At 36.1% G+C, this 23,037-nt stretch overlaps 1 protein-coding gene across 1 annotated transcript in view; it reads right to left on the bottom strand.

The window, feature by feature from the left end:
• Positions 1 to 291: 291 nt before the first annotated feature.
• Positions 292 to 23,037, bottom strand: part of GARS1 (glycyl-tRNA synthetase 1) — a gene marked incomplete at both ends in the record, with an annotated part of 38,691 nt that continues 15,945 nt past the window's right edge. Inside the window, 11 exons of the mRNA XM_084229316.1 lie at positions 292 to 417; positions 1,762 to 1,952; positions 2,508 to 2,601; positions 4,658 to 4,767; positions 6,311 to 6,396; positions 10,986 to 11,131; positions 11,914 to 12,021; positions 14,663 to 14,827; positions 16,101 to 16,263; positions 19,963 to 20,112; positions 22,064 to 22,209. Coding sequence (XP_084085442.1) covers positions 292 to 417; positions 1,762 to 1,952; positions 2,508 to 2,601; positions 4,658 to 4,767; positions 6,311 to 6,396; positions 10,986 to 11,131; positions 11,914 to 12,021; positions 14,663 to 14,827; positions 16,101 to 16,263; positions 19,963 to 20,112; positions 22,064 to 22,209 — 1,485 coding nt within the window. The remainder of the gene's footprint in view (positions 418 to 1,761; positions 1,953 to 2,507; positions 2,602 to 4,657; positions 4,768 to 6,310; positions 6,397 to 10,985; positions 11,132 to 11,913; positions 12,022 to 14,662; positions 14,828 to 16,100; positions 16,264 to 19,962; positions 20,113 to 22,063; positions 22,210 to 23,037) is intronic.

The following is a 23,037-nucleotide window of genomic DNA, read 5'->3' as shown; positions in this document are numbered from 1 at the left end:
TATGTAAATTGTACCCCAATAAAGCTGTTGATTAATGTATTGTGTGTAATGTTAAGCCATAGCATGTTTAGCAAAAGGTAGAAGAAACAGTTTTGCTGAAAACATAAAACATATGCAAATGATTACAAGATTGTTCAGAATTCCTTCAACTTTAATTGTGGGAGTGAGATCAGGCAGCCACTGAGGATAAAAGGCAGTCCCTGGGAGCAATCACAATGCTGTTTTCTCATAAAATGGACATGATAAGAGTTATTTATTAGCGCAAGTGGTCAAAAGTCACCAAAACTGTCTTCATTCCTCGACTGTCTCTTTTTTACCAGTCTCTTGTCCTTCAAAGAGAGGATATCTGGCTTCCACATCAGCCCATGTGATGCAGCCGTTGGCTAGATCTCGGACTAGACTGGGCAGTTCAGAGACCTGGGGCGAAAGAAAAGAGAAGTCCACGAATCAAACATTTGGGGTAGATAAGCCTATCAAAGAAATGAGGAAATCTTTCAGTTCTAGGTAATGACAGGATCTTTCCACAAACTGGTCCCCATAGGACGTTCCATGTCACTCCCACTGAAGCCTCATTATGTGACTATACTCACTTTCCTCGCAGGTGTGGGTTTCATGCTCTTCCTCTAGCCCAGATGCCAGTCCCCATCCCCTGAAATGACTCAATTCTCCAACAAGGCCTTTTCTAATTATTCTGAAGTTCTGTATCACCGGAAGTAATTTCATGGTGTATTCATTTACTGCTTAGAAAGAGGTCAATCAAGTAACAAGAGTGAAGGGAGTGAGGGGAGACTAGCAAGTTACAGCATCCTAGGGGCAGCCGTTCTTCAGCATAACCAAACATTGGCTGCTACAGGGCACGTGTTCTCAAACTTAAATATCTTGTCTAGAGGTCTCATCAAAACACTTCTGCCCCTCATCTCTCCCTCTCCAACACCCTAATCACCACCACCCTCAGCTCCTGGCTCAGCGGGGCAGACAAGGGGTTGTAACAAGTTCCCAGGTGATAAAGACGCTGCTGGGCCACACCTGGAGAACCACTGCTAGATGAGAATGGAGGTAAGCACATCTGGGGAGGCGTAGCCAGACCTAGTTTTGTATAAAAACCAGCCAGAAATCTATGACTTCTAAATTAGACTATAAACTCCCTTGGGAAAAAAGGCAGTATTTACTTCTGTTTTCCTTATTACTGTCTGTGTTAGAGTACATAATTTACATTCTAAATAAACACCCACTCTAAGTTAATAAGTTAGTCAAGTGCTTGTCAATTTAAGTAGCCACTCTTTCCCCTCCCTCACCATCCTTCCTTCTGCACTTTCCTATCTCCATTACTCCCTTCCCATTAGGTAAAATTACTGAAACATTCACTGTTTTGAATGGATTAATATGGAAAAGTTTATACATATACAGGTCCGTATTTATATAGAATTATAAAGATAAAAATGTCTAGGCTCCCTCAAAGACTGTCAATAGAAACTATGGCAACAACCACTTGGGATCATCTTTCTCTTGCCCAAATAAACAACTATAAAAGCAAAAGAATGAGCCCAGAGTGATCCATATGGCTATAAAATATTAGAGAAGTGTTAGTGGATATTTTCATAATTAACAAAGGGGATTTGAGAATCTGAGCTGATACAAGCCTACGATTAAAATTAAAAAGGAAAAAAAATGCAGCATAAATACATCAAAATCAATCCAGCTCAAATTAAGGAACCAATACAAATTTCTAAAACTAAAGATGAGGAAGAGTAGGCCAGCCACCTCTGCTCTGATCTGTCTCATGGAGTCTCGGTCTCGCAGAGTTGCAGTGTGAGGGGTCTTGTTCACTGTATCGAAGTCAACGGTGATCCCAAAAGCCACACCAATCTCATCAGTCCGGGCATAGCGTCTTCCAATAGATCCGGAGGAATCGTCTACTTTGTAAGAGACTCCATTCCTGGTCAGGGCTTCCGCTATCCAAAATAAATTAAGTATATTAAAAACAAAAGAATGGAGAATTCCATTGTTATCTTTATGTTACCATGTAAGTTCAAAAAACTTAAAGGGAGAAGATAACATTAAGTTACAGTTGCAAGAGAAAGAAAAATCCAAAAGTGTTAATAGTCCCTGGCTGGAGCCTAACCCCTTACTTAGAGCTACATCTGACTCAGCTGTAGGGGAACAGTCTCAGCTCAGAAAGGCCAGGAGGCTGGTCCTGACTTCACCACCCCTACCTGCATGACCCTAAATTCCACTAAGGGTGTCCCTGATGAAGTGGACACCAAAGTTAATAGAAGACGCAAGGACCTCTTAAATCTGACTCTTGGGGGCTACTCTGACTCCTGGAAATGCCAGGAGAAAACATCCTGAGTAAGTATACTTTCTCTTAGAAATAAGAGCAGAGGCTAAAGTCACTGAGATTTATTCTTTATTCAATAAGTAATTTCATTGAAAAAAACAATACATTTCCTAAAATTCAGTCTACTTGACGGTGTTCCCATGGAGATTACCCAATTGGATTTGCTTACATAATTCCTTGACAAACGGCACGAACTCCTGGTTTTGGCTCAGGGGAAGGACAGAACATTTGAATGGAGCTACCACCGCCGGGAAACTGAAGAACTAGATAATTTAAAAAGAAAGAAACCCAAATAGTCAGTTTATGAAGATCTAAAAGTTAATGTTCAAACTTCACTGTGTACCACAAAGTAAAGTGACAGAGAATAAAAGTAGGATAACCAGAAGCAGAAGCAGAATCAGTAAGATCTGGTTTTCAGCTCTGAACACAGACACCTCAGTGAATGAACTCTCTCTCTAGACCTTAGTTTCTCTAAAGAGTAATCTCTTCCATGTGTTCTGCTTACTTACAAATCTGTTATAAATAGATGAAGTAGTGTAAAAGCATTCTGAAATCTACCATATAAAATGGCAATTTCTTGGTACCACATAAATTCTTACAGTGAAGACCCCTAAAGAGCCTCCCCCCTAAATCATCAAATTAATATGTGGCAGTACCAAAATAAAAAATAATCCTATTGTATTCCTTAAGAATTGGCATAGCGGAAGGATCTGTGAACCTCAGTGACCAAGTAAGCAGAAAAGTTTAAATTAGGTGACATAAGAAATAGCACAAAACAAAAACCCTTAAAACTGCTCCTGAAACAGGGTTTAGAGTTACTCAGAAATAAAAGAGGACAAATATAGTCTGTGGAATGCAAACTAGTCTACCATTTGAACTTGGAAATGAGACCTGAAGGGAGTTTTTAAGTAATTCTTATACAAATAATCCACTTCTAGGGAAGAAAATGGAATTCAGAATGAACAGTACTCCCTCAAAAATGAGTGACACAGGTTCCAATTTAACCCCTCAAAGTCTTTATTAACCTAATTAAGTGCCAAAGTAAAGGAGAATATCCCACTATAAGTAAACCCTGGACTCCACCAATATGGCTGCCTGAGGAGTAGAACGTTCGGAGCTCTACTCCCTGCTTCTATCTTGTGATAATCCTATATAATGTGAGAAAGACGCAGAGACCTGCCTTTATAGCAAAATAATATTTTTTTAATCTCACTAGCAATGTTTTCCTATCAAATTTAGAGGAAAATGAGCTTCAGGACTATTTGTTAATAATTTAGAAACATTTTTTTGAAACATTTTCAATAGCCTAATCAAATTTCTCTTCATGACAGGAATCTCTGTGTAATTCATAAAACTGTTACTAACTTATTTTTTATTAGTCCTTATAAAATTTTTCTATTAAAACTCTAGTTCTACCAATATTGCTAAGTTCAAATGAATAGCTAACGGATTCTTTTAAAAACTTCTTTTATAAGAAAAATAAGCAGGAAAACTTAATGCAAACTTGGCACCTAAAAAGAACACATTCAGAGATACATGTCATCTTTTCTAAAGCCCAGGTTCTTATTGACTGAAGAGCCACTTAAATTTCAGAAAACAAAGATGCAACTTTAGGGCAGAGATTACAATAGTAACTTTATTAGACACATATTACCAATAGTATGTCGGAGTTCTAAAAACATTGGAAAGAAGAATTAATCAGCCCATTCTTCAAATTTAACAATCCGAGAAGTACTACAGTGCTGATGCCCAGGACTATGTGCTCACTAACCTTTCAATGGGTATACAGATGGAAATGTTTCTTTCAGTTATTTTGATATCTACAATCTCTCTTTTCTGGTCATTCTTAGGATTAATTTTCCTGGAAATATGTGCCTAGAAATTAAAGGAGTATAATTTCTGCAGGCAGAGGCAAGTTGAGAAAAGCAAAAAGGCAGAATAAGGGAATAAAGTATAAGGCAGGGAACAGTGATTCAGAAGCATCAGAGGCAAAAGAAAACTTGTGGAAGTTGATGGAAGACTTCTTACAACATCTATCTTCAAATATTCATGAATCTAGGAAAAGCTATCCTCCAAATACTAATGCCCAATTAATAATCTATCAATCTCTCACATCAGAATCACCTAGGTTCTTATAAAAAACAAAGATCTTGTATTTTACACCTAGTAAATCAGCACCTCTGGAATAGAACCTAGAAATTTACATATTTATCCCAAAAGTACTGCAGACTATTTTATCCCAAAGACATTAATGTACTTCAGTAAATTTTATTCTATGACACCGTTAAGAGAATCAGCATCCTGTACAGGACAACTTACAGTTCTCTGTTCATCTCCCTCGCGTACATGGAATGTATGTTCAAATACTGTATACATGATCCTGCCCAGGCCAAAGGAGGGCTCAATTACATTTGGAACAACTTCTTCCACTGAAAAAGAGAGAGAAATTCAGTAACATTCTCTCAAACCCCAATGCGGCATTTTAGGTACTCTCTAACAATTCATCAGCCACTAATAATAATTTTATTTTAGTTGGAGTTTGAGCCATCCTGTACATCAGGGCAAGAGATCAGAGATTCCCAAAAACTATTTGCTAGTGGGGTTTAGCCATTTTAAAGAGGAAGTTGGAATGAAAAAAAAAATCCACCAATTTAATTCTTTGTTTCTATAGTATAAAAATGAAACAAGGAACAAAGGTTTGTCTTCCCTAGTTAGTAAGTTACAAGCAACAGCAGCTAGACTCCAAAGTCATCTTTGTTGCCTATCCAGAAAGGAAGAAAACTACAGTGCTTTTACAAGACTGCTGGAATTAAAAACTACCATCATGGCTGGCAAAATTCACAAAAACAATTCCTTCATGCAGCAAGTATCACATTGATTGTATTTGTTTTACTTTTTCTCTTGCTATCTTGTTGAGAACACTTTAAAAATAGAGCTAAGTTATTGTAGTTGTATATACTTCCAAGGCTCTGGGGTCAGGAGGTCGTTAGAGGAGAGTTTGCACAGGATCAGCCTTCCCATGTGTGAGGCTGCAGTACACACTGCACATGAATTCATTAAGCATTCAGGAAGGTAGTCTACGGTAGTAGATCCTAACTCTGGAGATTTTATGTTTCAAGGGAAATAACTAGAACCTGAAACTCACACACAAGAAAAAGAGGCTGTTTCCTTTGTCTGTGCTAAAAACAAAAATATTTTAGAAACATGATCATAAGGTAGAATCTGCCCATCCTTCCATGGCATTCGAGCAATGGTGAAGTATAGTACTGAATCAGGTGCCAGGGTGGTGGCCAAAAAGCTCCTAAGTATGAAGAAGGACCCAGTGCTTCTGCTACCAGTGTGCAGACTGCTTTTACTTTGTGAGCCAGGTTCACAAAAGCCTGGCTAAAAAAGGGCCAAAAACATATAGAAAGGTAGATCTGCTCTCTTATGACTGCAATTCAGTCATAACTAGTCATAAACAACCTTCATAAAAGCTCCAAACACTCAGTTCCCAATTTATAAAGCTGCTCTACAACAAGTAATCATCTCTTTGGCTTTTAATAAAAGCAATAAAGGTCACAATCTAAAAGTCTTTTTAACAAACTATTTTGGAAAAAAAAAAAGAGGAGAGTTTCTTATTTTCCTTAAGAAAAAATGGACTCTCCCTTTAAATGAAAACAATGATGCTTTTAATGAAAGAAATGTTCATTATTTCTTAGGTCTCAAGAAATATAAAGGTATCATTATATATTAGTATTCAAGATAAGTACAATTATGTTTTAAAAAAAGTAAAAGAAAGGCCCAAAATAATGCCTTAGACATTAATCAATGTCAGGATTGTGGCATAAGGATTTATTTTTTCCTCTTCAAGTTTCTGTAAAATAGTTACATTATAAAACTTTTTAAAAAATGAAACATTAAAAAACCACTTTAAGAAGTAGTAACTTCACTGTATACATGCTTGCTTCTTAAATATTTTTCACAATTTACCATGTAATGTTTTCTGGAACCGCTTCACACTGACCATGTTTTTTGTTAACTGAAATGTTTTCCCTTCAGTTTCAATAGTGAATTCCCTAGAAAGAAATAACACATTATATATTAGCTAAAACATGCATTCTTATACCTTCATTTTAAGGAGTTTTACAGACTGCTAAATTGTGTTTCATTTTACGTATAATACAATTTGGTCAACTCCGCAGAAATAACAGCTGAAGTCAAATTTAAATTGTTTTATAAGGAATAACAAGTTACTATTAAGATTTTTAAAATTTATTTATGCATACAAGAACTGGGGTACAGACCAGACATATGGGGGGGGGGGTGAGAGGATTCACCAGAAGACAGTGTGGGGAGCGGAACAGGCAGATCTACTGAAACACATTGCTGAGGGAAGCAGTGAGATGGAGTCACCTCCCTGGCTGGGGATCAAACTCATGCTGTGGAGGCTGCAGATAGCTTAACAGTGCTGAGACTTAACCCCTGCACCACCAGGGAGGAGCACAAATTATTATTTTAACAATGGTACCAGACTATTCTGAAAGGTACCCAAAAATGCAACTACTTTTATTAAATTCCACAAGTAACTTAATGACTAATTCCTTTGGTTGTGAGACCAAGAAAAACAAACAACAAAAAAAATTCTTTTTATACCGTTTTAGATCACAATAAATTTTCCAGAAACAGGACTGTGGCAAAGTTTCTCATTATTAGCCCAACAAATATAAAGATGATTAGTTGGCCAGTTAGAGAAAGCATTTAAAACTCCTACAGTATTTCCAAAATAAACTGACACACTGATGAAGATCAGCTTAAAGGGAGTTTAATGATTATCTGATATGCCAAAATAAAATACTCCCCAAAAAAGCATTGGCTACAACATGTTTATATTCTGAAATATGCCTATTCTATTGCAGGTTATAATAGTTCACCTGTATAAAGCACTTCATTAATATCTGTATTTCAGCTTTTGAAGTATTTTCTCATATAATGAAGATCATGTTAATTTTCCTGCTCTCACAAAGCAGCTCACTGCTGGGCAAAGAGAGCCCTCATGTGGTTGTCTTTGAAGCAGTTGTAGGCACATGTTACACTGTGTTTCGCTAGTTTCTAAAAGTGTTGATCTCATGCATCATATGAATGGTGTCCATTATTTCCTGTTTTTACTATTCTGTCTGAAGTTTGTGAGTGGAGTGTGTGCATTAAAGATTCCATTATTTAGTTAAACAGTATTTGCATTCTTTCTGTGAGTACAGTCTAAGTATAGAACCGTTATTTTAAAAGAGCTGAAATGAGCAAGGATAGAGTTATTGAGAATCAAGGAAAATGCTGTGTGTGGATACTATCTAACTAGTGATCAGTGTACATTTTAATGGGATTTGCTGTTTTAGCAGAAATAGGTGATGTTATTCTGGGAGACCAGAAACATTTAAAATTTTCATACCAATATGGTATGATAAGAGCTCATCTTATGATACACATACAACCATCATCACACCAAGTTCCCCTTGAGTCCTTTTCTTTTCAGTCCTCTCCACCCCCAGTCAACTACTTTCTATCACTATAAATAGATGACTTTTCTGCAGTTTTACATATAATCGTATATAATCTCATCTAAGACTTTCATTTAGTCTGATGTCTGTGACACACTGGCAAACTTCTGCAAAGGGTTAGAGATGGAAAATTTCAGACTTTGCAGGCCATATAGTCTCTCATATGGTTCTTTAAAACTACCCTTTGAGAAAATGTAAAACTCAGACTTAGCTGAAGGGCTGTACAAAACACAGTATGAAAGATGTCTCAGATGCACTTAAAAAATGTGTCCTCTAGCTATTAGGTATTCTATAAATGAAAATTATTAGTGTTTATGCCTTCAAATTCCCATTGACTTTTCTGTGTACTTGCTCTCCAATTACTGCGACAGGGGCACAGAAATCAACTATAATTGTAGATTTCTCTAATTTTCTTTTCAGTTCTGTCAAGCTTGCTTTATATGGGATTCTGTTTTTAGCTGCATACACAATTTGGAGTGATATGCCTTCTTGATGAAATGATTCTTTTATCATTATGAAATGCAATTTTGTCCTTGGTAATTTCCCTTGTTCTTAAGTTTACTTTCTCTGGTATTTAACATAGTCACTGCAACTTTTTTTTTTTTTTAAAGGATTTATTTATTTGTTTGTTTATTTATACAGAAACCCGGGTACAGGCCAGATGTGCAGGAGGGTGAGAGGATTCACCAGAGACAGAGCGGGGAGCAGAACAGGCAGACTTACTGAAGTACACTGCTGAGGGGAGAGCGGGCAAGTCAGGAGAGGTCTGTTGCGCCATGTGGGACCTCGCTGGCTGGCTGGGATCAAACTGGTGCTGCAGAGGCTGCGGACAGCTTCACAGCGCGGCGCTCAACCACCTGCGCCACTAGACACAGGAGGCCCACTACAACTTTTTGATAAATGTATGTATGAGAATTTTTTTTTTATTCTTTTACTTTCAAACCTATTTGTGTTACTAGTGAAATTCCTGTAAACAGCATTTAATTGGATCTGAAGTTTTTTAAGCAGATAGATATTAATTCAAGTATTCAGATCATTATACTTATTGTAGTCATTGATGTTTTTTAGTTGAAACCTACCATCTCAGTTATTTTTCTATTGCTTCCAGCCGTTCTCTGTTCATTTTTCCTCTACTGTCTTCTGAGGTATTATTATTCTACTTTTATCTCCCTATTGATTTATTAGTTATATCTCTGAGTTTTGTGTGTCTGTTTTCCAGGTAATTCCTCTAGTGTTTACCACATTTTTTTAAAAATTTATCAGTCTACCTTAAAATATTATGGCATTTCACATATATTGTTTATATCTTATAACAGTATATTCCCAATTATTTGCTCTCATCCTTTGGGCTACTGACAGCATTTATTTACTTCTACATATTATAATCCAATGTTAATATATTTGCTATAAACAGCCCATTACCTTTTAAGAAATTAAAACGTCAGTATACTCAACCAGTTATTTATAAATTCTAGAGCTCAATTTCTTTGGGTAGATCTAAATTTCTGTACATTTACCTGAAGAACTTCCTTTAACATTTTTTGTAATATAGGTCTACTGGCAATGTATTCGCTTGAGTTTTTGCTTGAAAGTTCCCCTTCATTTTTGAAAGATATTTCTTTCGGATCTTTGTCTGCACTGAGAGATTTCATTCCACCGCACTGTGGCTGATACAGCTTTTGACAAGAATTCTAACTAGTCTTATCTTTGTTCCTTTTTATGTTAATGTGTCCCCCCTCCCCCCTTCAGAGATATTTCTGTTAATTATTGTTTTTCAGAAATTTGACTCAGATGTGCCTTCATTTGTTTTCCTTTGTATTTTATTCTGCTTGGGGTTGAACTTTTTTTAAAAAAAGATTTATTTATTTATGCATACAAGAACTGGGGTATAAGCCAGGGGTGGGGGGGGCGGGGAAGGGGGGGTGAGAGGATTCACCATAGACAGAGTCGGGAGCAGAAGAGGCAGATCAACTGCAATGCACCGCTAAGGGGAGCAGCGGGCCAGATGGAAAGGTCTGCTGTGCCATGTGGGTCACCTCCCTGGCTGGTGATCAAACTCGTGCTGCAGTGGCTGCAGGCAGCTTTATAGTGCCCTGTCTTAACCCCTTGTGCCACCAGGGAGGCCCCAGGTTGAACTTCTTAAATCAGTAAATTTATAGTTTGTATCAAATTTGTAAAAGTTTCAATTATTATATGTATTCAGATATTTTCAGATATTTTCTCTTCAGATATTTTCTCTGAGATTCCCAATAATACTAGATTGCTTTATATTATCCCAAAGGCCAACTGCTATTTTCTCTCTTTTTTCTATGCTTCATCCTAGTTTCTGTTGCTATCTTTAAGCTCAATGTTTAATCTACTTCTTCAATGTTTAATCTACTTTAATCCCATCCAGTGACATTTTCATTTGAGATACTGCCTCCAGATGCTCCATTTGCTCTTTTTACTGATACAACTAATGTTCCACTCTTTTCCTCTCCATCATGCAAACACATTTCTAACCTCAGATGTGCATGATTTCCCTTATATTCTTGAGCATATGAAACATATTTTTGCCCATTCTAACACCCTTATGTATTTATTCCATGTTTTTTTTTTGAGTGTTAATTTTGACTGATTTTTCTTCTCATTAGGGGTCACATGGCCTTACTTTTTCACACAAGTAGTAATTTTTCAGTTTTTTTTTTGTTTACCAGACATGGTAAATTTTACATTATTTAGTACCAATTTTATTCAATTCTTTTAAAAGACTTTTCTCTATATTTATGCTTAAAACAATTAGAGTGCTCATCCCAAAGCTCAAAAAGGAAAAACCACACTTGAAAGATAGGTGGTTTCTAATGATACCTCAGTCATTACCATGGACAAGTCTCCTCTCTAAGAAAAACAATTTCCCTAAAAGAAAACAATTATCTTTGAGCCCATTTCAAATCTATTTCCAGGTTGTCATGTGAAAATCTCAGCAAATATAGTCCTTTAAATGTAACTAAGATAAGTACTTACCTGCGGAAAATTTCTAAAGAAATTAATGTCAATCTAACTTTCAGAAGCTGACAGACAAGACATATCTGACAAGAGCCCATCTAAAAAAAATACACATCTTTTTATCTTACCCTTTTTCATTCAGTAGTTTCTCCATTTCTGTAATGTAACACTCATCACAAATGGCAAGGTATTCCATCACCAGCTTTGCATCCTTCTTATATGCCTTACCAATTCCTCCCTTATTGGGTTCAAACTGAACAACATTAACTGTTTTGTATGAAGGAGTTAAGGAATCCAAAAATACAAACTGCCTTAGTATTTCAGAAAATGATCTTAAAAATGATCAGTCATCAACTTAAAAATAAGTACTGGTTCTCTGTTCTATTATTACCCTATATCCTGTTTATGCTGATTTCAAGTGCAAGATGGAACAAGTGTCCACAAAATTACTCCAATAGATCTCACTCAAAGTAAGTAAACACCAGCAACAGAGATTTTTTTCCAAGTGAGATAAAAGGATTATTATCTAATCAGCAATGTAACCCAACCCACAACGTAATCTCTGACAATTTATAAAATACCCCAACAGCAGGAGTCTATTCCAGAGTGCTAGCCAGCTCACAACCTCACTATAGGCAGAGGCAGGAAATTTCTATTTTTCTGATTTATAGATCAAGTGAGCTAAATTACTGTTCTACCTACCATAAAATGACATTCATCTTTTAACAGAAAAAGTGTTCACCAAGTACATACTTTTTATTTAAAGAGCATGTAAGTAGGTATAGGTATGGAGAAATGCACTTTGGAAATGGCTAAAAAAAAATCCCTGGTCAACAGAAAAACATTCAGAGCATTTTTCTGAATGTAATCATTTTAGGGACCAAATACTGAGCAAGTACTGTTAGATTACAAGTAAAGAGAATATGAAAAGACCAATGAAATGGGCAAAATAATATGTTTTAACAAGTGTTACCACAATATTCAAAACACTTAATTTATCCATAAAACAGGTGTTTACACTTTAGTCCTAGTTTGGCGAGTGACCAGAAAGGATATGGGTTCTTTCAGAGGTTTCTCAGCTACAAGTGGGACTTTGGTGGCTCGTGCATGACAAGAGAGGTCATAACAGGAACGATCAGCACATCCAACAATTTCAATCCAGCCCTAAGAAGACATAAGAAAATATCTATTACTTATATTGGGTTCATTCACAAATGCATCCAGACTATACCCCGTTCACAGGCTCAAGTATAAGTCAATTACAGGATCTCCACTCAAACTTTATAAACATTTGAAATGGGAATAGTTTCATACATCAAGAAGCTGACAACACTATAAGGTATAATTCACACATGGACACAAAGTAGTCTTGTTTTCTTCACAGATTTATTTTGCTATAATGCAAATGTGTGTTAACTAATATGTTCTAGACTTAATTATGGAAATAAAATGTGAATCTAGACAAAATTGGTAGACTCGCTTCAAATTTGTGAACAGGATTCAAAATAATTCTGGCAAAACAACTACTATCTTTGGACGAAGTGTCTACTGCTCTCACAATTTGGCATCAGATAGCTGCTGGCCATGAATATGAGCATTTGTGCACAATTCAGTTTTCCAACAAAAGAATACTCAATAAAGAGCATGAAATGTTTAGGTTGCAAAATAAAACTAACAGCACTGCTATCACTATGGGGCTAATTTCTTGTTAATACCGAAGACACTTCTCAAAAACAAAATTAAATTATTTTCAAAGATCTTTAAAAACCTATTTTTTGAAAGAGAACAAAGGAGGTGAAAAGATTAGTGGATACCTAGTGAGTCCTCATGAATATTTGTTTTTTTGCCTTTGATCCAAAGAATTTAGGAAAATTCAACCATCAGAATCACTAAGCTTTTTCAGAGGGCAAACACAACCTTACAAAGGTTCAGGAACCCCAACACGCACAACAAAGGAATTGAAAGAAAAGAACAAATTCTTAAAAAATGTAACTTGATCAACTGACATTCATTAAGGATATCAACTAGTGTATTTATGTTCTTAAACATAATGGTGATTAACTTGATGGTTATTATTTATTAACGATGTCAACTAACATTTAGTACTAAGAGATTAAATTACAAAAACACACCTGAAAATGGTAAACAACTTTTGGATAGCGGTTACATCTCAGGATGGAGAGGAAAAGGATAGAACATTAACTGTATCAGTAATTTTATTTTAGTTAAAAAAAAAATATGAAGCACACAGAAAAAAAGCATTAAAGCCTTAAAAGGAATTCTCTTTTCTCCTTACAAGTTTTTCACCTTGGAGTTTCTGGTATTTAGTTTTGTCTTCCAGAGACCTTAAATAAAACATAGCATAATCTCAAAGGAACCCCGTATTTTCTGTAGCTACAGTTCACAGTGATACTCCGATAAACATAGCAGGGTTTATCAAAGCAACATAGCACAACAGTTAAGAGCATGGGCTTGGGGTGTGGTAGCTCAGATTCATATTCTAGCTCTACCATTCACTAGCTGTGAGATTCAAGCAAATTAACTTTTCAGCACTTCAGTTCCCTCAGAAATAGTATCTATGAATAGGATTATTGTGAGGATACAGAAAATAATACAAATGAAGCACTTAGAAAGAAATCTAGCCCTTAACAATTAAAATGTTCAATGAACAAACAAATGAAAGAAGTAAAAAGCAATTATGCCCCAGATTCAGAATCTAAATTGAGACAGCAAAACTCTTTGCATGATTAACTTGAAATTAAGATCACAGCAAATTAAGCAAGGAAAATGGTAAGAAACAAAGTGAAAAGAAACCATCTTTTCTCACACAAATGGAAAATATTTTAGTAATTTGATCTGGAAATAAAAATAAATTCCAGAAAAACCAAAGGGTAAAGAAATTAATGACCAGCTATATCCAAAAATAATTACCACCATTTTGGCATATGTTAAGCATAGCTGCAAAAAAATTAACAAGAAAAAATTAACAGATTTCAATAATTCTTTCCTGATTCCACAAAGGAAAAAACATTAAAAGCAATACCAAGAACAGTAACTGCAGACATAAACACCATAGTGCATGTATACATGTGTCTGCAATGCACATAGAATCATTCAGAACAAATACTGACAAATCAACCCTATGGAGTTAAGAGTTGCTATTACATGTTTTTTTTTAAAGATTTATTTATTCATGCATACAAGAACCGGGGTACAGGCCAGACACGTGGGAGGGTAAGAGGATTCACCAGAGATAGAGCAGGAAACAGAACAAGAGACTGACTAAAATATACTGCTGAGGGGAGCAGCGGGCGAGACAGGAGAGGTCTGCCATGCCATGTGGGATTCTCACCAGCGGGCCAGGATCGAACCCACATTGCAGAGGCTGCAGACAGCTTCTCAGCACTGTGCTCAACTGCCTGCGCCACCAGGAGAGGCCCAGCTATTTCATTTTTAAAGGATTGTAAAAACCAGCACCACCAACTAGCAAACCTTGCCAGAAAAGAAGATACTCCATCTCAGCTGTACACAGAGATATTACCAATAGCACTGTCCCATCACCGGCTTCTCACATGCTCTGAAAAAGTCATGTAAGTCTAAAAAGCACTACAGGGACAAGAGTAGATGCCCTCCTTATAAAGAGAGCACGGAGTAACTGTTTTTCCTGCTTTGCCCAGAAAAATATCTTGTTTCTCTCTTTTACTTTTACTTTTGACATAAAGGACACAAAACACAATTCTGATATTGATCCTTCTCAGTTAACTATGTGAACATCACATAGCAAAGTCCACCTTGTTCTACTTACATAGGATGTCTTGGATTCAGCATCCCAACAGTCACAGGCATAATGGGCCATCTCATTCTCCATGTGCTGCCGGAAGCGGAGTTTTTCTGGGGATACTCCAACCTTCGTGAGGTAGAGATAGATGCGGCCAATAAAATAGCCTAATACTGAGTTGTTAATCACACCCTAAAAATGAATGGAAGAACAAATAAGTAAATAAGCAAGCAAATATGCAAGCAAGTGTGCAAACAAGCATAGAGGAAGAAAAAATAAACACATGAACACTTTTAAAGGACAAGGTAACATTTTCCATGGAGGTATTCATAATCTACTGAAAAATATTTGAAATAAAAAGTAAGATAATTTACTAAACCTTCAGAACAACGTCAAATCCCCAGAATGTGATTATGGTTATATTTAAAGAGGGTAAAGTCAAGTGAACAGGCTGAACAAACTCACCGAGTCACCAAAAATTCACTCCAGTAGCTCAGAACTTCCTGACATGCAGTACTAAAAAGATATTCTACGACCCCTAGCGATGGTAAATATACCCCTTCTGATTTAACAAAAGTAATAAAACATGCTGAGGGGATTTTAATATATCCTTATTAACTGAAATTTGTGAACCCTAATCAGTATTATGTTATCTTACAAATTTAGTTCTGGAAGGATCTTAGAAATCATCGTTTCATCTTCCATCTGACCTAGGAGTCTTCTCTGCAAAATGGCTGACAAGTTATTCCCCATCCTCTATTTTAACATTTTCAAGGGTAAGAAGCTCACTCTTCACCAGGGTCATAACTAGGCAGCAATTATTGTTTGAAAGTTTTACCCACTCATTTCCCCAAGAAAACAATTAGAGATCATCTATGTCATGCAAGATCTTATCCCAATTGCTATGGGTAATATAGAAGAGTTTTAAAAGCTTTCTGTGAGTCTCTCCCTAATGTAGTATAGTTTAATGCTGGATTGGTGAAAAATAGTTCAAATTAAGTGCTCTGCTGAAACTTTTTTGCACTTTAGCCCTAAGAATAGTCGACATATTAGGTAACCTTCCCCCACTATCATAAGAGTGTATGGGGACTCCCTGGTAGCAAAAGGGGTTAAGTCTCAGCACTATGAAGCAATCTGCAGCCACTATAGCATGAGTTCAATCCCCAGCCAGGGAGCTAACCCATATGGCACAGCAGATCTCTCCTGTCTCGCCTTCTGCTCCCCTCAGCAGTGTATTTTAGTAGATCTGCATGTTGTGCTCCCCACTCTGTCTCTGGTCAATCCTTTGGCCTGTATACCCCAGTTCTTGTATGCATAAATAAAATCTTAAAAAAAAATAGTATATAACAAATACTGTATTAAAAAAATGACTGCAAAAATAAAATACTTTGATAGTTGGTACAAGACTTTGCTAAGTGCTACAAACCCTGAATAGATATAGTCTAAATTATCGATGGGTTCTTACCTGTTCAACAGCGTCTCCTAGGCGCATTTTCCGAGCAGATTGTCCACTGACTTGGGCTTTTGCTGAATACAAATAAAGGTGAATGTCTGCCACATTCTGAAACTTGGGGTGGTCTTTCTCACTGGGATCTACAAAGTGCTCAATTTCTGCCATTGTGAATTCTCTGAAAACAAAAATGTAAGAGATTATTGTTGCATGTTTAACTATAAAAAAGCAAGGTCCTTATTTTCAACTTCATTCTACAAATGACATAGGTGCACACATTACAGGAATCTCTTTCACTAAGCAGAAAATTATTTTTTAAGGGAATGGTAAAAAGCAGTTGATTTAGGTATTTTTAAATGCATTAATTAAAACTTTCATTACTCATTATCTAATATAAAAACAAACTTCTCTCAAATATTAACTGCTGTCTTCTTTGCTTGGCCAAACTTACCAGTCTCCTGATCTCTTCTGGAAGAAGAGATCTGTACACTTCCTTTTACAATCCAGTTTTATCAAGAACCCTGCTAAGGGCCTCCCTGGTGGCGCAAGGGGTTAAAGCACTGCACTATGAAGCAATCCACAGCCCCGGCAGTGTGAGTTCAATCCCTGGCCCTCCAGGGAGCAACCCACATGGCGAGGCAGACATCTCCTGTCTCTTTCACTGCTCCCCTCAGCAATGTATTTCAGTCTGCCTGCCTGTTCTGTTCCCTGCTCTGGTGAATCCTCTCACCCTTCGCATCTCTGACCTGCGCCCCAGCTCTTAAATGCATAAATAAATCAATCTTAAAAAAAAAAAAAAAAGAACCCTGCTAAATGACTTTACTGAGGATCCTCCCCATTCCTGCTATCAGATCAGCCTTGCTATCTTATCAGGTAGTGGCCATCACCTACACAACCCCTAAGTGGTATCTGATCCCTCTGGCCTGTCCTCAACAAGACAGGTTGGATCAGCTGAGCCAGAATCCCCTTTACCTCTGTATGTTTCCTCTTAGTAATATTCCATCCACCCATTTCTTTTTCATAAATTCCACTTGCCTGTGCTACAATTAAAATTGAGCCCGTCCTGAATAAAATCTGATTTTACCACTTTAACTACTGTACATATCTTTTCTTTTGACACTAGTCACAACCACAAGGTTATTCTTTTTAACAGGAAATAATTTTTAAAAAACAGATTGATAGTTTTTAAAATTAAAACTTAAGCAGATGTCAGACACAAAAAGAAATGATATTGAATAGTGACTTCCAAATAAAATGGTTTTCCTTAAAACACTAGCAAATCTTTATAAATATACACTAAATGAAACTCCCGGATATTTACTTTTCAAAGAATGGGAAATTAAAAGTGAATTGAAACTGTTCTTAAGTTTTTATAGCAGTTTGATTTCTTTTTATCGCACTGAACAAGTAAATAACTGATAATGGCACTATACAGCTGGATTTTTAGAGTAAGAGCTTCTTAAATAAAGTGTTATTCAAGGCAGAAGACATATGGCATGAATTGGACAAGCAAACATCAAGCCAACTGCATAATGATGAAATAAATATGCACAGTTATGTTTTCCCAAATAAATTTCTCTGAATGGCAATTTAGTAGCCATTGGAGGGAAGTATTTTAATTTTATGAGTCAAAATCAAATCTCTTCACACACACAGATATTTATACTACTGAGCTTTCACTATTATCTCAGATGTTTTGGAGGAAAGTCAAAATAAATAATGTAACATTGTTTAAATGGGTCCTAAAATAGGTGAAATGCGTTACAAGAGCTTTGGTTTTAAATTTTATTTTTTGGTGGCATGAGTTATTTGATTCTGCAGCACCACCAATGTATTGTCTTACAACAACAACAAAGATCAAACATCTCTGTGTAATAAGACAGAAAAGCAAGATGTCTGTTCTCACATAGCATATAACAGGCTGAACAGCAACGTAACATCTAAAATGCAGGACAGATCAAAATAAGGGTCCTGCCCAGAATCCCAAAATAATCCGTTGCTGAAGTCGTTCATCTGTTCTGTCAGATAATCCCAGCTCCCAGAGAGGAGATGGAAATTAACACTAACATTGGTTTTGCCAGTTATCACCTACCCTTAAGTTCAGAGACTGCACCTGGACTGTGGAGAACTAAAATATACACAGCTTAGAAGAGAACCAAAATAAATAAAATTTAATAATTTCATATGGGACCTCCCTGGTGGCGCAGGGGGTTAAGATGCAACCTATGAAGCTGTCCCCAGCCTCTGCAGCAAGAGTTCGATTCCCAGCCAGTCAGGGAGCAGCCCACATGGCGCAGCAGACCTCTCCTGACTCGCCCACTGCTCCCCTCAGCAGCGTACTTCGGTCAGTCTGCCTATTCTCTTCCTTACTCTGTCTCTGGTGAATCCTCTCACCCCCAGCACCTCCAGTCTGTACCCCAGCTTTTGTATGCATAAATAAATAAATCTTTAAAAAAATTTCATATGAATAATCTAATACTCCCAATCTAAACAAAAGGAATCATAGCTATACAAAAACCTGATAATTCTATATCAATAAGAAGAGATCATAACACTAAATATATCTTAGCTCTATTGACTCATGGAAAAATGGGTGGGCTTCTAGTCAGGATCTTGCAGAGGTATATAACAAAACCAGCCAAAATCTAGACAAGAGTTTGAATCACAGTGTGGCAGGCAAGTGGGTAACTTGAAAGCATACTGGAGCAGAAAGTAAAAAAGGAAAAAAGAGATTAAAATAGCCCAGACACTGGGATGTAAGACACTCAAACTTAAGTTTTTCATTGTTATCATACCTGGTTTAAGTTACTGACCAGGTACGAAGACACATAGGGGTCCTTCCCACTCCCTTCCTCTAAATTGTGCAAGCTCTGTCCTTCATGAAGTCTCTCCTTTCTAGAACATCAGGCTCAAGAGACTATAGGACTAAAGATGCAGTTTTGTCAAAATATGGAAGCACTGCTTCAGAAGATGCCAAGGGAATTAACAAGAATAGGGAGGTGCTTTTGGGTGCTTTGATGTAGAGTCAGTGGCAGGCATATGCTATGGCAGAAGTCTGTAATTACAATGAGGTAGATGAGAGGAAACAGGAAGAGTAAGGTTATGGAAAAACTTTTGGAGCCTGAGAGAGTTAAGTTTACCTATATACCTATTATTAAAACGGAATTTATTACTCTAAGAGATGACTTCAGGAAGAAAATGTATGGAAATCACAAAAAGCTTAAGTTATAAAACATTTCTAAAGAAAGGTGGCATATAATTAGTGCCAGCATGCCTATATACAGTTGTCCTGGAGACAACTGTTGAAAGTAGATTATTAGAGTAGAGGCAAATGAGTATCTGAATGAGAGTAGATAGGGATAAGCTTGCTAACTGCCCTTTCTGCACTATAGGTCCCCCCAAAATATCTAGAGGAATACCAACCAATTCCTGAAATACCCTCACCCAATTCCAATATGGTGTTTGCCCTGGACATCTAGAATAATGCTCCTATTATAACCATCACCCACCCATTTCACTCCACATATATATACATCATCATTGCCAACAAATGCCTTGATTTAGACTATCAAGAGCTCACATTCTCAAAATATAGGATGAACAGGGGGAAAGATAACTGTGGAGCAGGTAAGAAACATGCAATTCTTCACCTTTCTTCCCTTCCCTTCCAGTTCACTTTCATTACTCAAAACTGCCCATCATCCCAAGGTTATCTTTGAATACTGAAAATGTAAAACACCCTTTTCTAGAGGACAAAAATGCATATACAATGTAAGGATAAAAGAAGAATTGTTTCAAAATAGCAAGCTTTCCATTCAGATTCAATGCCAAAGTGGTTCAATATTATGAGAAGAATAAAGAATAACAAGAACAGTACCTGACTCTGATCAGTCCAGATCGAGGGGAGATCTCATTTCTAAAAGAATTTCCAATCTGCGCAGCAGCAAAAGGCAACTTTCCTTGGTTAAATTCCAAAAGTCGTTTGAAATTCAGGAAAATCCCCTGTGCCGTTTCTGGTCGCAAGTACCTATAAATTTAAATAAATCAGTCTGCTATTAAGAAATTATGTCTTTCAACAAATCTGAAATCCTAGATACAAATGCTGAAATTCCTAAATATACTGTCTTCACACAAAGCTGCCGAGGCTCTAAAACAAAGTTTAAACAGGTATTTTTACTCGGAAGTAAACATCTCAAGAAAGTATTAGAGAATCGTATCAGGTAATAGGTATGGTGGTATTACTGTTAAACATGTGAATTTATTTCATCAGTCCAGTCAGTCAAACACCAGCTCTCTCATATTGTTCCTTAAAGCCTCTGATACTCTCCTGACTAATCATTCACATGGAGGCTAACAATTTTAATTCTTCTGAAAATAAGACCCAGGTCTAAGTAAAGCTCTGTTAAGGCAGCACTTTAAACATATTAAACACATATTAAAACACAACCGTGGGGCTAAAAAGCTGCCAGTGTGGGCTCACGTAGCATTTAATATGAGAGCTCACTCATTATAATCATGACCCAACTCAGATCATTTTTGAGGTTTTTCATATAATTTTCTTTGTTCTACTTTACATTTAAGTCACAGGCTTCTTCTGAATTCTGCAAATTTTAAAGAGTTAGCCAAGTATATATACCATTATCACCGAAGTCCTCTGCCTAATTTCAGAGAACATTCTATGTAAAATACCAACTAAGAAAGTGTTCCAAATGCTATGGTCTATTGCAAAGTAAGTATTTTACAGAAACAACTTTAAAGCCAGAAACAAAAACCTGACATGTCGCCCTCTTCGAGCTCCTCATTTTTATGGCCCTTTCCAGCTTTCATCCAGACAAGTGCATTGTTACAGTTTATCTGTATATTTATAAGTAATATGTAAAATTATATATTATTTCAGTTATTTTATACTTGACCATTTTCTACATAATCACAAATACTTCTCTCATGTTTAACAGTTACAGGGTAGTCTACTAAAATAATCCACATTATAATTTATTTAGCCACCCTCAAATTACTGGGTGCTTGTAATTTATATGTTCTTCATAAGTATAGTTTCCTTTCCTTTTAAATTATTTCCTTGGATAAATTCCCAGGAATGGGATGACAGGTTGGAGAGTATGACTCATTTCATTCATTTCATGATTCTCTATGTATTGCTAAATGCAAGGTCTACCTTAGCCCTCCTTCCACAAAATACATCAAATCATGCTGGTGTCTTGTTAAAATAATCAAGTAACACATTTTGCCACAATTAATCTGTATTAGTCTTTATTTCTACTCCAGGAAATATGATGTAAATGGTTTCATTTAACAAAAACCTACTTTCTTTCACCCCCAAATGAGACCTTAAGAAAAACAGCTAAAGCTCTGAAATAGAATACTTTGGCTAAGATTGTTCACAGTGGACACGGAATCTGAAAATGCAAAATCTAGCCCTGATCATCTTATCAATGAATAAGTGAAAACACTGTTTATGTTTTCCTTACTCTATCTGTGAATACCACAATTTTTAAATTAAGCTAATAAACCCATTCTGTTCAGTATGGTAGGGTACCAGCCACATGCATACTTAAATTGAAATTAAACAAATTTTAAAATTTAGTTCCTAAGATGCACCAACCACATTATCAGTGCTCAACAATCATATGCAGTAATGGCTACCATGTAAGACTGACTTCAGCAATAAGTTTCATTGACTTTCAAAATAATTTTTCAACTGTCCCTCCTGATCCACATAGTTATAACGAGAAGATGTTATACATTCAGGGTTATTATTTTATGGCAAAAAAAAAAAAAATCACATACACTAAAAATAAATATTCAAAAAAATTAGATGAAAATTTAAGAATGCCTATTATTTCACCTTAATATATTTATCCACACTTTCTATATATCACTTTTCAAATGGCTAATACTGATTTTGACGTTTTATTACAAGCAATTTTAATAACTTCAACACATAAATAACTAACACATACCCAGGCATGTTTCCTCCAGGTCCAATGAAGGTCTTGAACATTAAGTTAAAAGATACTGGAGGTGACAGATCATTTCCAGTAATGGGGGATTTCACATTATAGTTCACAAAAAGGTCCCCGAGTTCCTGCTGTCCGTAGTTATCGAGCTATAGAATATGTCAAGAAAATAATTAGTATACTGAGAGAAAAACAAGATATATTAAAAACCCCATCCAATTACTATTAAAACTCACATAAAAAAAGAATGTCAGAATTAAATTTAACCTTCGAGATAGCCAGCCACATTAAAATTGTAACCAGTTTACACACTTTCTATTTACTAATAGAAAAATGGAGTGTCTTTCTGGGACTGACCAAAAACTCCTTCATTCACCATTTCTCAATGAAAGATTAGGCAAAAATCTCTTGTTCAATTATAGTTATTGTTGACTGGCAAGAATCTGAAGTCATATAAATAAGTTTTTAAAGTTGAATTTCACCACTTTGTTCAAATTTAACAACCAGGTGTACTACTTCTGTCTATAAATTAAATGTATATATGACTTCCCCCACCCACTAGATAATTACGTTCCTTGAAGGTATAAATCACGTCCATTAACCTCTGTATTTTCCAGTGTATTGCACGCTTAATACATTAATGATCAATACCAAATCTTCTAATATGATGTATGACCTCCAATTCAAAAATTTCAAATGCCTATGACATAGCATGCAATAGTTAAGAATATTTAAAACTTAAAAAAATAATGCTGTATATCATATACTTTTCAATTGAAAAAATGTGTCAGAGAAATCAAATAGTTGACATGGGAAAGCTTTTCAATATGGAAATATTCTAGCTGATAAACAAAAAAGAAATAACAGAATGACAAAATCACCACTTGAAATCCCTAACCAATTAATGGATCTAGACAATGATAATTAATGGCTCTAGCTCATTAAAACCATTACCAAGAGTCCTGCCAAAAGTATCT

Source organism: Talpa europaea (genome assembly GCF_964194135.1).
Source record: "Talpa europaea genome assembly, chromosome: 3".
In the NCBI taxonomy this organism is placed as follows: domain Eukaryota; kingdom Metazoa; phylum Chordata; class Mammalia; order Eulipotyphla; family Talpidae; genus Talpa; species Talpa europaea.
The sequence above is the reverse complement of the archived record's forward strand: the minus strand, read 5'-3'. Positions and strand labels throughout refer to the sequence as shown.